The 13,956-nt window shown below is 34.9% G+C and overlaps 1 protein-coding gene across 1 annotated transcript; it reads right to left on the bottom strand.

Annotated features, from left to right (window-relative positions):
• Window positions 1–11,616: 11,616 nt before the first annotated feature.
• On the bottom strand, window positions 11,617–12,435 carry LOC131166192 (ethylene-responsive transcription factor ERF098-like). The gene has a single exon (XM_058124528.1). It carries the CDS (start codon window positions 12,340–12,342, stop codon window positions 11,782–11,784), a length of 561 nt encoding a protein of 186 aa, XP_057980511.1. The 5' UTR covers window positions 12,343–12,435; the 3' UTR covers window positions 11,617–11,781.
• Between the last annotated feature and the right edge of the window lie 1,521 nt (window positions 12,436–13,956).

A 13,956-nucleotide genomic window follows, 5' to 3' on the forward strand; every position in this document is an offset into this window, starting at 1 on the left:
GAGAATGGAAGGAATTTATCAAAGTGCAGATCAGATGTGGAGAAGTGTTCGATTTTGGATTAGTTTTATTGCTGAGAGCACCAATTCTTTTCAAAAATTGAAGAAGTCGGACATTAAGATTTTGAATGAGTTTCAAATTAAGCATTAGGAAGTTTGCGACAGGCCTGGAGAAATTATTTCGTGGGTTAAACCTCTAGTAGGGTGGATGAAAATTAATTGTGATGGGAGTTGTAGGGCCAATCTGGGTACTTCAGGAGGTGAAAGAATTATTCGGGATTGCCATGACATGGTAAAAGTGGCTTTTTCAAGTTATTTTGGCAATGGTACGAATAATAGTGCGGAATTAAAAGCAATTAGGGAAGGAATTCGTTTGTGCAAACGTTTACATTATGTTAATGTGATTATTGAAAGTGACTCGTGAATTGTAGTTGATTGGTTTCGGAAAGGTAGATGTACTTTGTGATATCTTTGGGAATTTTGTGAGGAGCTCGTGTAAGAGTTAGAAGGAGTGAATGTCATGGTGATGTATCAATATAGGGAAGACAATAGTGCGGCTGATTTTCTATCTAAAGAAGGAGAAATGGGAAACAATGTAATCTACGAAAAACAACACCTTCTACCACGTTATCTGAAAGGTTTCTTTCGGATGGATAGGTGGGGTCTCATTTCCGTTCGTCGTTAGTTCAACTCTTTTCGTTTGGTGTATTTCGTTTTGATTTTGGTTGTTTTTAGGTTTTTATCTCCTTTGTTAGTTATGTTTAGTTTTATTTGTCATAGTTTAGTTGGGTTGTTTTAACTTGTAACCACGGTATTCTTTCGTCAAAAGCGAGGGTATATTAAAAAATAAATGGAGGTGTCGTCCTCTTTTACTTAAAAAAAAAAAAAAGAAAAAAAAGAAAAAAAAAGTTGGTAACGTGCTATCATAACAAATTTTAATATTTAGTATTAACTTTCACGATTTAAATATTCATTTTATACATTATTTTTAATTAAAATAAAACAAATTGACAATGTTAATGTAAAATAAAATAAAACAATATATCCATAAAATTTCTATAACTTCGAAAAAATTAATAAATTTTATTGAAAAATATTTTTACTATTTTTCAATTGTCATGTACAATATGTTTGTTCTCATTGAGTTAAACTTTTAATTTTGAAATACATGATTAATTAAAATAATAATTATTTTTATATAAAATAATTTTAAATTGCTATATTTTATTATTTTTATTAAATTTTTTGTTTGTTATTTTGTTCGAACAAAAAAAAATTAATTTGTTTTAGTTTTGAAAATATTAATAAGTTAATAGTTATTAGCTTTTAATTTTTATTTAGTAAATTTATGAGAATGTGCTTCGTATTTACTTGAGAAGATGAAGGTTTAGTCCCTATTAAAAAAATATTACACAATATATATTTGTTGTGGTTGTTTATATATATATATATATATATATATATATATATATATATATATATAATATTTGGTACATTAAAATAGGATCAGTTGAGAATATTATGAAAGCCATTAATTTCACTACTTGAATAATTATTTAGTTCCGGTCTAATATCCCATAATATCTCTCAGGACAAATGTTCCATATTTGATTGGATCGACATTTCAAATATCCAACTTGTCTAATATAAGAATTAACATTGTGTCCTATTTATAAACTTGACTCTAAAAATGAGCAGTTCGGAAGTTATCCCAAGTACAAGAGTTCTGAAGTATAATATTTAACCCAAAGGGTAGATCGTTTTTTCAGGGAATGCAGTTTAATTCCAAAATTTAGTGTAATTCTAAAGAAAATAAGAAACAAAAAGGGTTATTGAATATAGTTCAGATTTGGGTTTTTTGAGATATTTGAGATTTTTGTGATGAAATTAAAACATAAAATAAGAATCTAATACGCGTAGAATTACAAGAAACGAATGACGGTAATTAAGTCATATTTAAACAATAAATACATCCTACATATGAAATTCCGGACAAAAGCCTAAAGATTGAAACTTTATTAATTAATTAAAACATTCAACCTTAAAATTAAACATCAACTAAACAATTGAACTTAACCCACGAAAACAAAAATTAAACTCAACCTAACAATAGTTTCACCAAAATCAAAATATACTCTTTAACAACTTAAGTAATAAACTAGAACACAATAATAACTAAGACAATTGGAACCCAACAATTATTTAATTCTCTAGAAAGATTAAAAAAAAAAAACCACACTTGAATAACCAAACTTAAATAAAACAAGTATTTAAATTTTAACACTGAAACCTTAAATAAAAATGAAATTAAAATCAATAATATAAATAACTTATGCAAAATCTTAAATTAAAAATAACTAAACTCAAATCCAAGTAAAGTTCCAACAAGGTATATTAAAATAAATTAAAACAACTAAATAAAAATAAGAGAGAGAGATGGGAGTGTTAAGGTAAAGGGGAGGAATCTAGCTAACACAAATCACCAACACATAGAACACATTAAACACAAAGAAAATTACGTGGTTCGGCCAAACTCGACCTACATCCATGGGAGAGAGGGAGTCACACTATATGATCAATAAGGAAAAATACAGTGGAGGAGGAGAACACACTTTCACTCAACTCTAGCTCAAACCACTCGGCCTCACGCACACAACACACATCAATCTCTATTCTTCTCTGCTGTATATTTTCTTTTGCACACCCACATTGCTTTAGAAAGCATTGCACATATAAATATATGAGAGAGATGAGCATTGAGATGGAGCAGCATTGAAAATGGAATGCATGCTCAAGGCTGTGCATGCTGCACGAGTTGTGCCTTTCCAAGCAACAATAAATGCACCCACATAGGTGGGTCAACAAAACATCCCCTCCAAACATGTGGAGGCAACCAAGTGTCCGCTACTCTGATGCTGCATCACTGTGACCTCGCCCTAGACCCAAGGTGTCAACACCCCCTCGCGAGAGTGCCTGCACTCCCTTCTGAGGTGCTCATGCAGGGATCATCTTCTGGATGGTTTCAATAGATCTAGAAGACCCATTGAATCTGAGCATAACTCCAATTTCTCTCTAGTCATTGTCTTTGTCAACATATCTGCTGGGTTTTGACTGTTAAGGATCTTCTCAACGGCTAATATCCCTTCATTGAGAAGAGATCCGATGAAGTGATAGCGGAGTCCAATGTGCTTGGTCTTTGAGTGGAATTCTGAAATCTTCGCTAAGTGTATAGCACTCTGATTGTCATTATACAAAACACTCTTCACCTGCTTGAAACCCAACTTTGTCAACAAACCCTGTAACCATATCATCTCCTTGCTTGCTTCTATCATGGCTACATACTCTGCCTCTGTAGTGGATAGATCAACGATTTTTTGTATCTGTGATACCCAATTAACGGAAGTAGCACCTACTGTAAAAACATATCCAGTAGTGCTTCTTCTGTGATCTATCTTGCCAGTAAAGTCTGCATCTACGTATCCCTGCAATGTCATATCACTTTTACCAAAGCATAAAAATTTGTTAATTGTACCTCGGAGATATCGAAAAATCCATTTTACCGTTTCATAGGGAATTTTTCCTAGATTCGACATAAATCTGCTGACGGTTCCCACTGCATGATTGAGATTCGGTCTCGTGCAAACCATGGTGTACATTAAGCTTCTTACAGCTGAAGCATATGAAATTTTGTCCATTTCTTTTTTCTCTTCCTCTAACTCTAGAGACCGAGTCTTTGATAACTTGAAATGACCAGCTAATGGTGTGCTAACTGCCTTACCATCACTCATGTTGAACCTTTTGAGAATCCGCTTGATGTACTTGGCTTGAGACAACTGCAAGGTTCCTTTCTTTCCGTCCTTAGTGATTCTCATCCCAAGCATCTGCTTTGCTGGACCCAAGTATTTCATTTCAAATTTAGTGGACAATTGCCTTTTCAATTTTATGATCTCGTCCATGTCTGATCTTGTAATAAGCATATCATTAACATAAAGCAAAAGAATTATGTAACTTGATTTATATCTCTTGAAATAGCAACAATGATTAGCGTTGCATTTGCAGTAGTCATTCTTTTGCATGAAGCCGTCAAATTTCTTATACCACTGCCTTGGAGCCTATTTCAAACCATACAGACTCTTATTCAACCTGCAAACAAGTTTTTCCTTGCCTTTCTATGCAAAACCTTCAGGTTGGTGCATGTATATCTCCTCATCTAGATCACAATGGAGGAAAACAGTTTTTACATTTAACTGCTCGAGGTGTAAATTCTCTGCTGCAACAATGCTCAAAACTGTCTGAATAGTTATGTGTTTCACAACTGGTGAGAAGATTACTAAGTAGTCAATACCTTCTATTTTTTGGAAACCTATGACCACGAGTCTTGCTTTCTATCTTCTTGAACCATCATGCTATTCTTTTATGCGGTACACCCATTTGTTTTGAAGAGCTTCTTTTCCCTTAGGCAACCTAGCTAGCTCCCAAGTCCTATTGTCGATGAGTGATTTCATCTCATCTTTCATGGCAAGTTCCCACTTGATAGCCTCATCCACCTGACATGCTTCATCATAGCACTTTGGTTCACCTGCATCAGTTAGTAACAAGTAATCCAAATATATCCTATTTGGTACATGCGGTCGGGAAGACCTCCTCAGAGTCGGAGTAAGAGTCGGAGTTGGAGTCCGTGGTGCTTCAGAGCACTCCTCTGTGATAGATTCCTTTGTATGAGAATTATCAATAATCTGTTGTGCTATGTTGTTGTTAGTGTAATCATCCAACTTTACAATATCAAGGTTATATAGTGCAAGATTACTTGATGATGTTGCTTCTTTGAACATAACCTTTTCATTGAAAACAACATCTCGACTTTTGATTATTTTCTTGTTTTGATCATCCCAGATGCTGTAACAAAACTCATCTTCACCATTTCCAAGAAGTGTGCATTTTTGAGATTTTGGATCAAGCTTGCTCCTAACTTGATCACTTATATGTACATAAGCAACGCAACCGAAAACTTTTAAATGTGAAAGTTTTACCTCCTTTTTGCTTCATACCTCCTCTGGTAACTGGAACTGCAATGGTACTGATGGACTTCGGTTGATTAGATAAGCAGCTGTGTTGATTGCTTCTGCCCAAAACTGCTTTGGTAAACCTGCTTGTAATCGCATACTTCTGGCTCTCAGTCAAGGTTTTGTTCATTCGTTCTGCTACGCCATTGTGTTGGGGTGTACCTGGCATGGTTTTTTCAAGTCTGATCCCATGCTCGTAGAAAAACATTTTGAATTTTCTATCTTCATATTCACCACCATTGTCTGATTTCAGCTTTTTGATTTTTAAGCCTGTTTCATTTTCCACCATGACCTTCCATTTCTTGAAAACATAATACACTTCAGACTTATGTCTTAAGAAATAAACCCATACCTTCCTAGAATGGTCGTCAATAAAGGTGACGAAATAGGATTTCCCGCCAATGGATGAAACTGGGTTCGGTCCCCAAACATCGGTGTGCACCAGCTTTAATTTTTATTTATTTGAAGTTCTGCTGAATGTCTGAAAGCTAACTCTTTTTTGTTTGCCGAGGATGCAACTTTCACATTGGTCAATATTAGCAAACTGGAGACCTAGTATCTTTCCCTTTGGGTTCATCATTTTCAAACATTTCTCACTCATGTGACCGAGTCTCTAGTGCCATAAGTTTGAATCTTCATTCTCTGCAGCAACTGAAATTGACATGCAAACATCTGTGGTCATATAAAGAGTACCAATTTTCTTACCGCGCAAGCATGCCATTGCGCCTTGGGAAATTTTCAAACTATCGCCACAAAAGGTTGTAATGTAGCCTTCACTTGCAAACTGTCCAACAGATATTAAATTTTTCTTGAGATCAGGGATATATCTGACATTAGTCAAACTCTAGGTGGTACCTGTCAAATTTATTTTTGCTTCTCATTTTCCTGCAATTTCACAAGGTTTGTCATCACTAAGATAAACATTGCCAAGATTACCGGGTACATACCTGTTAAGCATTTCTTTGTTGCCTGTTGCGTGAAATAAGGCTCTAGAGTCTAATACCCTAGACTCTCCTTTCCTTTCCAAAGAGCATAACAATGCATCTCCTTCTCCTAAAGAAGATGCGACATTTGCTTCGGTCTTATTTTCTGGTTCCTTCTTTTGGGATCAACATTGATTTTTGTTGTGGCCAATCTTTCCACAATTCCAACACTTGATCTTCCTTTTGTTCTAAGTGTTGTTGGAATTTCCTAGAGCTCTTGATTTGGACCATCTGCTTCTTGATCTTCCACGGTTTTGATTTATGCCCTTGGTCCGTTTTTCACCTTGTGTGACCAAGGCACGCCCTTGGAGGTTAACAATTGGCTTTCTTAGGGTGTAATAACCCGAAAAAAAAAATTAATTAAAATTATTAATTAATTAATTGGTTAAACACTATTAAGTTAATATATTAAATAAACAAATAAAAATAAATAATATGAAAAAAAATTATTAATTAATTAATGAAATAATTAAATGTTATTAAATGAAATAAATAAATAAATAGTAAAAAAAAATGGAATAAAGATATATATATATATATATATATATATATAAGCTTAATATATATATATAAAAGTTAAAGTATAAGTTAATGTATATATATATATATATATATATATATATATATATATAAAAGTTAAGTTAACGTAAGTAAGTAAAAAAAAAATAAATAAATAAAAGAAGAAGAAAGAAGCCTGAAGTCCTACGTCTCTTCCTCTCTCTGAACTTTCTTATTCTTTGAGTTCATCTCTCCCGTCTCCGCCTCTTTCTCTCCCCTTATTTCTCAACGAATACTCAACTGATCAGGAAACGGAAGGTGCCGTTGGGTTCCTAGCTCCACTACCGACATTTCTACTGGAACAGATTTGTCTTGGGAACAGCTTAGGCACTGTTTCTAGCGAAAGATAATTTTTCCCCAATTTCTCAATTTTTGGTTAAATTTGCTGTTGAATCGACGATCAGGCACCACCACGGGGTCCTAATCGTCGTTGTCGTCATTTTGACATAAGTAATTTTTCAATTAGGGTTTTCTAAACCCTACTCCAAAGCGAGAGTGGGATTTGAAAAATTTGACAATTTGGTTAAATTTAAGGGTATATTTATTTATTTAGGAATCATGGTCCTAAGAAATATTTAAATAATATTTTATTCAAGAATAATTTATTGGAGTTAGGAATTTTTGATTCAGGGCCTGGGTGAGCGCCACAGGTATTTTTCAGAGTCCCTGTTGGCGTAATTCAAGAAACCAGGTAAGAGGAAGAATATATATTAAATCAGAATTTTTATGAATTTAATAGGAAAATAAATTGTGTTATATGTACGTGTATATGTTTCAATATAGGTAAAATGCCAACTGCTTAAATTATATATATATATATATATATATATTTTTTTTTTTTGAGTTTAGGGCTGTTTATTAGATATGTATATGCGAAAATGAATTGATGAAAATGGGAAATATTTTTAGGAAAGGTAAGAAATGAAAGGTATTTTCAGTATATAAACATTAAATGTTGGTTGACTTATTTTACAGGCAGTGTATGAATTTTATTGCTAAATTGTGTGGCATGAGATTTTGTGCAAATATATGTTAAATGTATGAGATGCAGGCTTAGTAAGTAAAGTAATGAAAATAAACTATGATATGGACAATGTTGTTTGTGTATGTTAAATGCAACCATGTAAATGTAAGACAGCTGAAAGACAGTCATATTAGCAGATCTAGCACACTTCTGTGTAGACTAACTGATGACAGCTAAAAGAAGCTGTGTTAGCAGATCTAGCACGTTTCTACGTAGACTAACTGATGATGGCTAAAGGCCAGCTGTAGTACGAAGTAATGAAATGAAATGAAATGAAATGTTATGCAATGAAATGACAATGAAATGACAAAGGTAAATGATGTAAATGGGAAAGAGTCACTTAAAGTGAAACGAAATGCAAAGTTAAGTTATGAACAGGAATGAATGTGCATGAATGTATAATGATAGAAAAGAATGATGTATTATGATATTAGAAGTATGTATGTATGTAGAACATGTTACGATTGGGCGAGGCGTACCTTTCGCCTGAGGGCTTGCTGAATAAGGCGAGTACACTGGTAGCTACAGATGTGGCAGTAGCCACATAACGTACTAGGGCAGAGGGAACCTACTTGTATGGGCGGGTAGATTTCCCTATCTTTAGGGCCTTTGCCGATAAATTATTGTTGAATGCGTGAGTACGAGATCAATTTAACACTTGAGGGCTTACTGAGTAAGGTGAGTGCCCTGGTATGCTTAAATTGTGACCTTCGGGTTGCTAAATGTATAAGAGCAGAAGGGTGCTACTTGTATGGACGGGTAATCACCCCTATCCTCGGGTAATCTCGTGGGTTAAATATTTGCATGTGTTTGTTTAAGATCAGAAAATGACTTTCAGTATTATGTTAATGATTTGCAAATATTATAAAATGATATGTATAATTTCATGATGGCCACACGCTAAGTTTAATATATTGTTTCTTTCCTTATTGAGATGTGTCTCACCCGAATATGAATTCATTTTTTTTTCACGATTTCACAGGATCGAGCTTTGAGAGCTCGAGATTTTATAACATTTTTGGAAGATATAAGAAAAAGGGTATATTTTTATGTTAATTCTGATATGTATATTTTATGTTTTATGTCTTTATGTTTTAAGTTTTATAAGATATGGATGGTTGTGCAATATACTAGTATTATTAGATAATGTTTTGGAGACATATATATATATATTTGAATATTGGTGAATGATTAAATTATTATGGTTGATAGTTAGAATTAGTAAAGTTTGGTATTATGTTATGTGGAGATTATGGTTATATTTTCCGCTACATATATTATGGATTATGGATTATCAGGGATTTTATCAAGTATAACGCACCGGACTCGGGAATAAGGGTTCAGTGCGTTACAGATCAGGGTGTCAGTATCCTGTAGTGAAGCCATCACTTTTTCCAAATTCAAGGTTTTCTTACCAACAAGCAATACTGTGACAAAACTATCATAAGAAGGTGGTAAAGATGCCAAGGGAAGAAGTGTTTTATCTTCTTCTTCAAATTTTACACCAAGACTCATTAACTGAGTTATGATCTTGTTGTAATCATTTATGTGGTCAATAATATTTACCCCTTCTTCTATTTTTAGCTGATCGAGTTTCTTCTTCAAAAATAGCTTGTTTGTTACAGATTTTGACATGTATCTCTTTTCTAATTTATTCCATAGCTCAACAGGTGATGATTCATCTAAAACAGAATATTTAACTTCATTTGACAAACATAAACGAATAGTACTAACCATTTTCATTTCCATCTTTGCCCAATCATCGTCATTGATATTTTTTGACTTCTTACCGATTAGCGGCTTGATCTAGTCAGACTAAATCAAGATATCTTTGACTGTAATCTGCCATAAACTGAAATTATTCCGACCGTCAAATTTCTCCACGTCGAACTTGGATAAATTGTCATCCATTATAAAACAGTAATTTAGAGGTTGATTTTGAAAAAATCGACTGCCCCAATGCGTCTGGAATGACCAAAATAGTTAGGAATAGGTCTGACCTGATATATGTGGGCCCCATAGATGACGTGGTAGGTGGGCCCTACTAGTGACGTGGCAGATGGGCCCCACTGGTGACGTGGCAAAAAAACTTTGGTTGTGGCGTGCACTTCTACACACTTCTGTAGCTTCAATTAATTGGTGCAGGAAAAAAAAAGTCTCCCACCTTACTTTTGTATATATATATATATAAAAAAAAAAGGAAAGGTGAAGTGACATCACCTTTTTTTTTTTTTTTAAATAATAAAAGGCCTCCTTAGTGACTTGTTGCGAAAGAATTATCTTCTTCATTCACCTCTCTCTGTTTATTCACAGAGAATATTCCATGCTCCACCTCTGCACACACAAAAAAAAGAAATTGAAGACTTCGCACACCAGGCAACCACTCCTTGCGGCTGAGTGCTCGACACGATCAACAGCGAACGAAAAAAAAATAAAAAAATCCCTTCACGCCTCTACGACGTGGTTTGTGGTCGCAGCTTCGACTCGACGTCGCCAAACCCCGAACCCGAAGGTAAGCTCAAATCACGCTCCTCACCCTTTCCAGCTCTGATACCTGTTGTTAAGGTAAAGGGGAGGAATCTAGCTAACACAAATCACCAACACACAGAACACACTAAACACAAAAGAAATTACGTGGTTCAACCAAACTTGGCCTGCATCCATGGGAGAGAGGGAGTCACACTATATGATCAATAAGGAAAAATACAGTGGAGGAGGAGAACACACTCTCACTTAATTCTAACTCAAACCACTCTGCCTCACGCAGCAGCAGCTACAGCTGGGAGGAGGAGTTGTAGTGCAGGGGTAGCGAAGGAGCAAGGAGAGGTAGCAGCAGCAAGGCAAGGAGGGAGAGCAGCAGGTTTGGCTAAGTAGCAAGACAAGAGAGGGAGAGAAGTAAGGGAGAGAGAGAGAGGAAGGGAAAGGGAGAGTTAAGAGAGAGAGACGAGAAGATTGTTGAGAGCATAGGGAGAGAATGGAAGAGAGGAGAAAAGTAAAGAGGAATTGAAAAAGAAAAGAGAAGGGAGAGAGTGTGAGAGGGAGCTGCTGAAGAAAGAAGAAGAAAAAAAACATTTAAGGGCTCTTTGAACGCAGCCCTACCAACGCACCAACGAGGACCCGACTGCATGGCCGGGTCAAACCACATTTTTTTTTTATTATTTTTCTTTTTTTTTTCTCAGCTTACATGCCTAATTTTGACCCTTTTAGAGCTCGTATCTCTCAACTATTGAAACACGAAAGTTGTAGAACTCTTCCTCGGCTTTCCTCAGAATTTTGAATCATCTCGATAGGAGTTTGGATGAGAAAGTTACGTTCAGAATACGAAATAATATTGTTTTTAACTTTCAATAAGCGATAAAAAAATATCAAAAATTCATATATTACTCAATAAAATCCAAATATTATAAATAGGATACAATGTTAAATTATTGAGAATAATTAAGTATTTAATTAAAAATATAATTCTTAATGCATAAATTAAAACACCTAATTATACAATTTAAGCGCGTAATCACAACCCCCAAGTATGGAATATTTTGAACTTTTTCATTTGTCCACTTTTTTCTTTTCTAACTTAACATTTGTTTATTTTTTTGGTACGAAAAATTAATATCTATTCGGGATTTGAGTAATTTGAATATTAAATTTATTGCATGCACACACATATAGAGACGCACATATTTGTGTGTGTATACACACACACATACACATGGAGGGCTATATTTTTTTAAATTCTAAATAATGAGGAAATATCTATTTTCAATTTATTTAGAATTTAAGAAGTAAATACACGAACCAACCAACGTACAGAAAGACAGATTCCTTGTATAATTTCTTCACCTCCTAATTTGAAATTTATAATTTTTTTCAACTATTTCCTTAGAATATATTCATAAACCTTCCACTGATTCTTGTACGTTGGGATCAGGACATGATCTTCGTTAATCCAAATCTCCTAATCTCCCAAATCACTGTAATTACGCGATGGTTATTTCGCAAATAGAAGCCGTTGGGAAGACAAAGTGACATTACATTAATTTAGCAGCACTTAATTAAGAGTAATAACAGCCATTTATTTAACTAATAACTAACTCATCGTTAACGGTGGCCCCCATTAGGCCCTTGCACTGACAACGCACACACGCAGACTCCTTAACTAGTAATAATTGTCCCCATTAATGGACATTCTGCTGCCACTGTCCTTCTCACGCGAACAAGACGAAGACGATGACGAAGACGACGACGACGACGAAGATTCCACCAACCGGCGCTTCGGGGTCACCCTCACCGGCTCTGGCACGTCAGAGCCGATCAGGAGCGGGAAATTCAGCAGAGCCCGGGACCCCCGAATTCGGAAAGCGGCTCGGTCGTAGGCCAGCGCGGCGTCCTCCGCCGTCCGGTAAGTGCCCAGCCACACTCTGGCTCCGTTCTTCGCCGGATCCCTTATCTCCGCCGCGTACGTCCCCCATGGCCTCCTCCTCACTCCCCTGTACGGTCGCTGCCTCTGCCTCTGCCTCCCACTCCCCCCCGAGGAAACGGCCGAGTCCTCCGCTGCCGCTGGAGTGTTAGCCCAGTTCGGCATTGAAGCAGGGTCGACGCAGGCTGAGCTCGGCGGAGCATTGGCGGCGGTGTCGCTCGCCGGGAAACTCATGGGAATGTCGGCGTCGTGGAGAAGGTACTGCTGGATGGATTCGAGAAGAGCGAGGTCGGAATCCATGGTGATCGATGGGAGAATGAGTTTAGCTGCAAGTGTATGATTAAATTTTAGTGAGAGTGATTCTGCTGAGAGTATGAAGGTTCAAAGCGCATGCAGGGTGGTGGGCAGGTACCGGAGTTATTATATATATATATATATATATATATATATATATATAATTAGCTCAGTTTCACTCACTCCAAGGTTTAATATTATTATTTTTATCCCATTCGGGGGTCGGCGAAATTTCATTTTCTGTCACGTTTTTCACTTGTAGTTTTATATTAAAAAGTTATATATGGTCACACGCATTCTACTGTTTAACTATTTTATTTATTAAGAAAAAGACACGCGGTGGGAATTTTCTTTTGAGATTTCATGTACTAGTTAATAATATTTTTTTTTGGGTTAGAAGAATTGAACTCTTTGTAAATGATCTAACATTATTGTTAACATACATAATAAGATGCACATTTTAATTATTGATAATAATAATTTAAGTTATAAAATAGAATTCTACAACTTGTATGATAACTAATATATATATATATATATATATTTGTAATTAATTGAATTTTTGTAAGGTTATAGTAAATTCCATGAATTAGATAAGTTAATTTACACATAATTATATTAATTTTTTAAATAAATTATTAGTCATTACTACATGCTTAAGGTCTAAAAAGCAATAATATCAATACAAACATGATCTTGGTCATAAGAAAGAAATATAATTAACACTTTAAGAATAAAGAAAACAAAACAAACAAAACTCTTTCATATTCTCATTGTTGATTTGCACATTTCACACATTTAATCAATTTCATGTGCAAAGTAGAATTTTTTTTTTTTTTTTTCCAAATGTATAGAGTTATGTACAAAGTTATTATATAGTATTGTTTTGAAATTAGTTACTTGTACCAATAAAATTTGAAAGTGCTTGGCTCTTCATAAGATGCCCTATCAAACGTAATATCGATATTTATAATAAGTTCATAAGTATTCCTCCAAGATAAAGAGTTTAGATGACAACCAATCCAAGTTTTAGGATCATGAACTACTGAATTTTTAGAACAATTTTAAACTTTTCCAACAAATTGGAGACAACATCAATAATGGGCTCCATTAAGCCGTCTTAATTTTTCTAATTATCATTTATTTCTTAATATTTCATTTGCTATTTCTCGATCCAAACAAGAGAAGGGAAAAGAGAGAAAGGAAGTTCGATCTACATACATTCGTAATGGAAATGAATACTATCTAACAACTAAGAAAAGAAAAGAGCCATTAGAGAAAAGCCCACTAAAAGTTTACCTCGTCTCATGTATTATAAATATATTTTTGTGTGATGTGTGAACTTATGATCAAATTACCACATAGGTCGATAAGCATGTAAGAAGATGAGCCGGTGATCACATTTTGGGAGGTAAGAAAAGAAGAGTAAGTTTTTATAGTTGATAGGGGGAAGACAAGAAGAATGGAGAGACAAAGTGTTAAACGGTGAAGATAATGAGGAGGCAAAGTGTTGGAAAATAAAGAGTTGAGAAGGGGAACCGTGTGGGATAAAAAAATAAAGGGCAAAAGACACTCACCTCCCCCGAGGTTTGGCAAAAAAATAGAGACCTCCCCTAAAAT

This window comes from Malania oleifera, chromosome 10 (assembly GCF_029873635.1).
Source record: "Malania oleifera isolate guangnan ecotype guangnan chromosome 10, ASM2987363v1, whole genome shotgun sequence".
Lineage (NCBI taxonomy): Eukaryota > Viridiplantae > Streptophyta > Magnoliopsida > Santalales > Ximeniaceae > Malania > Malania oleifera.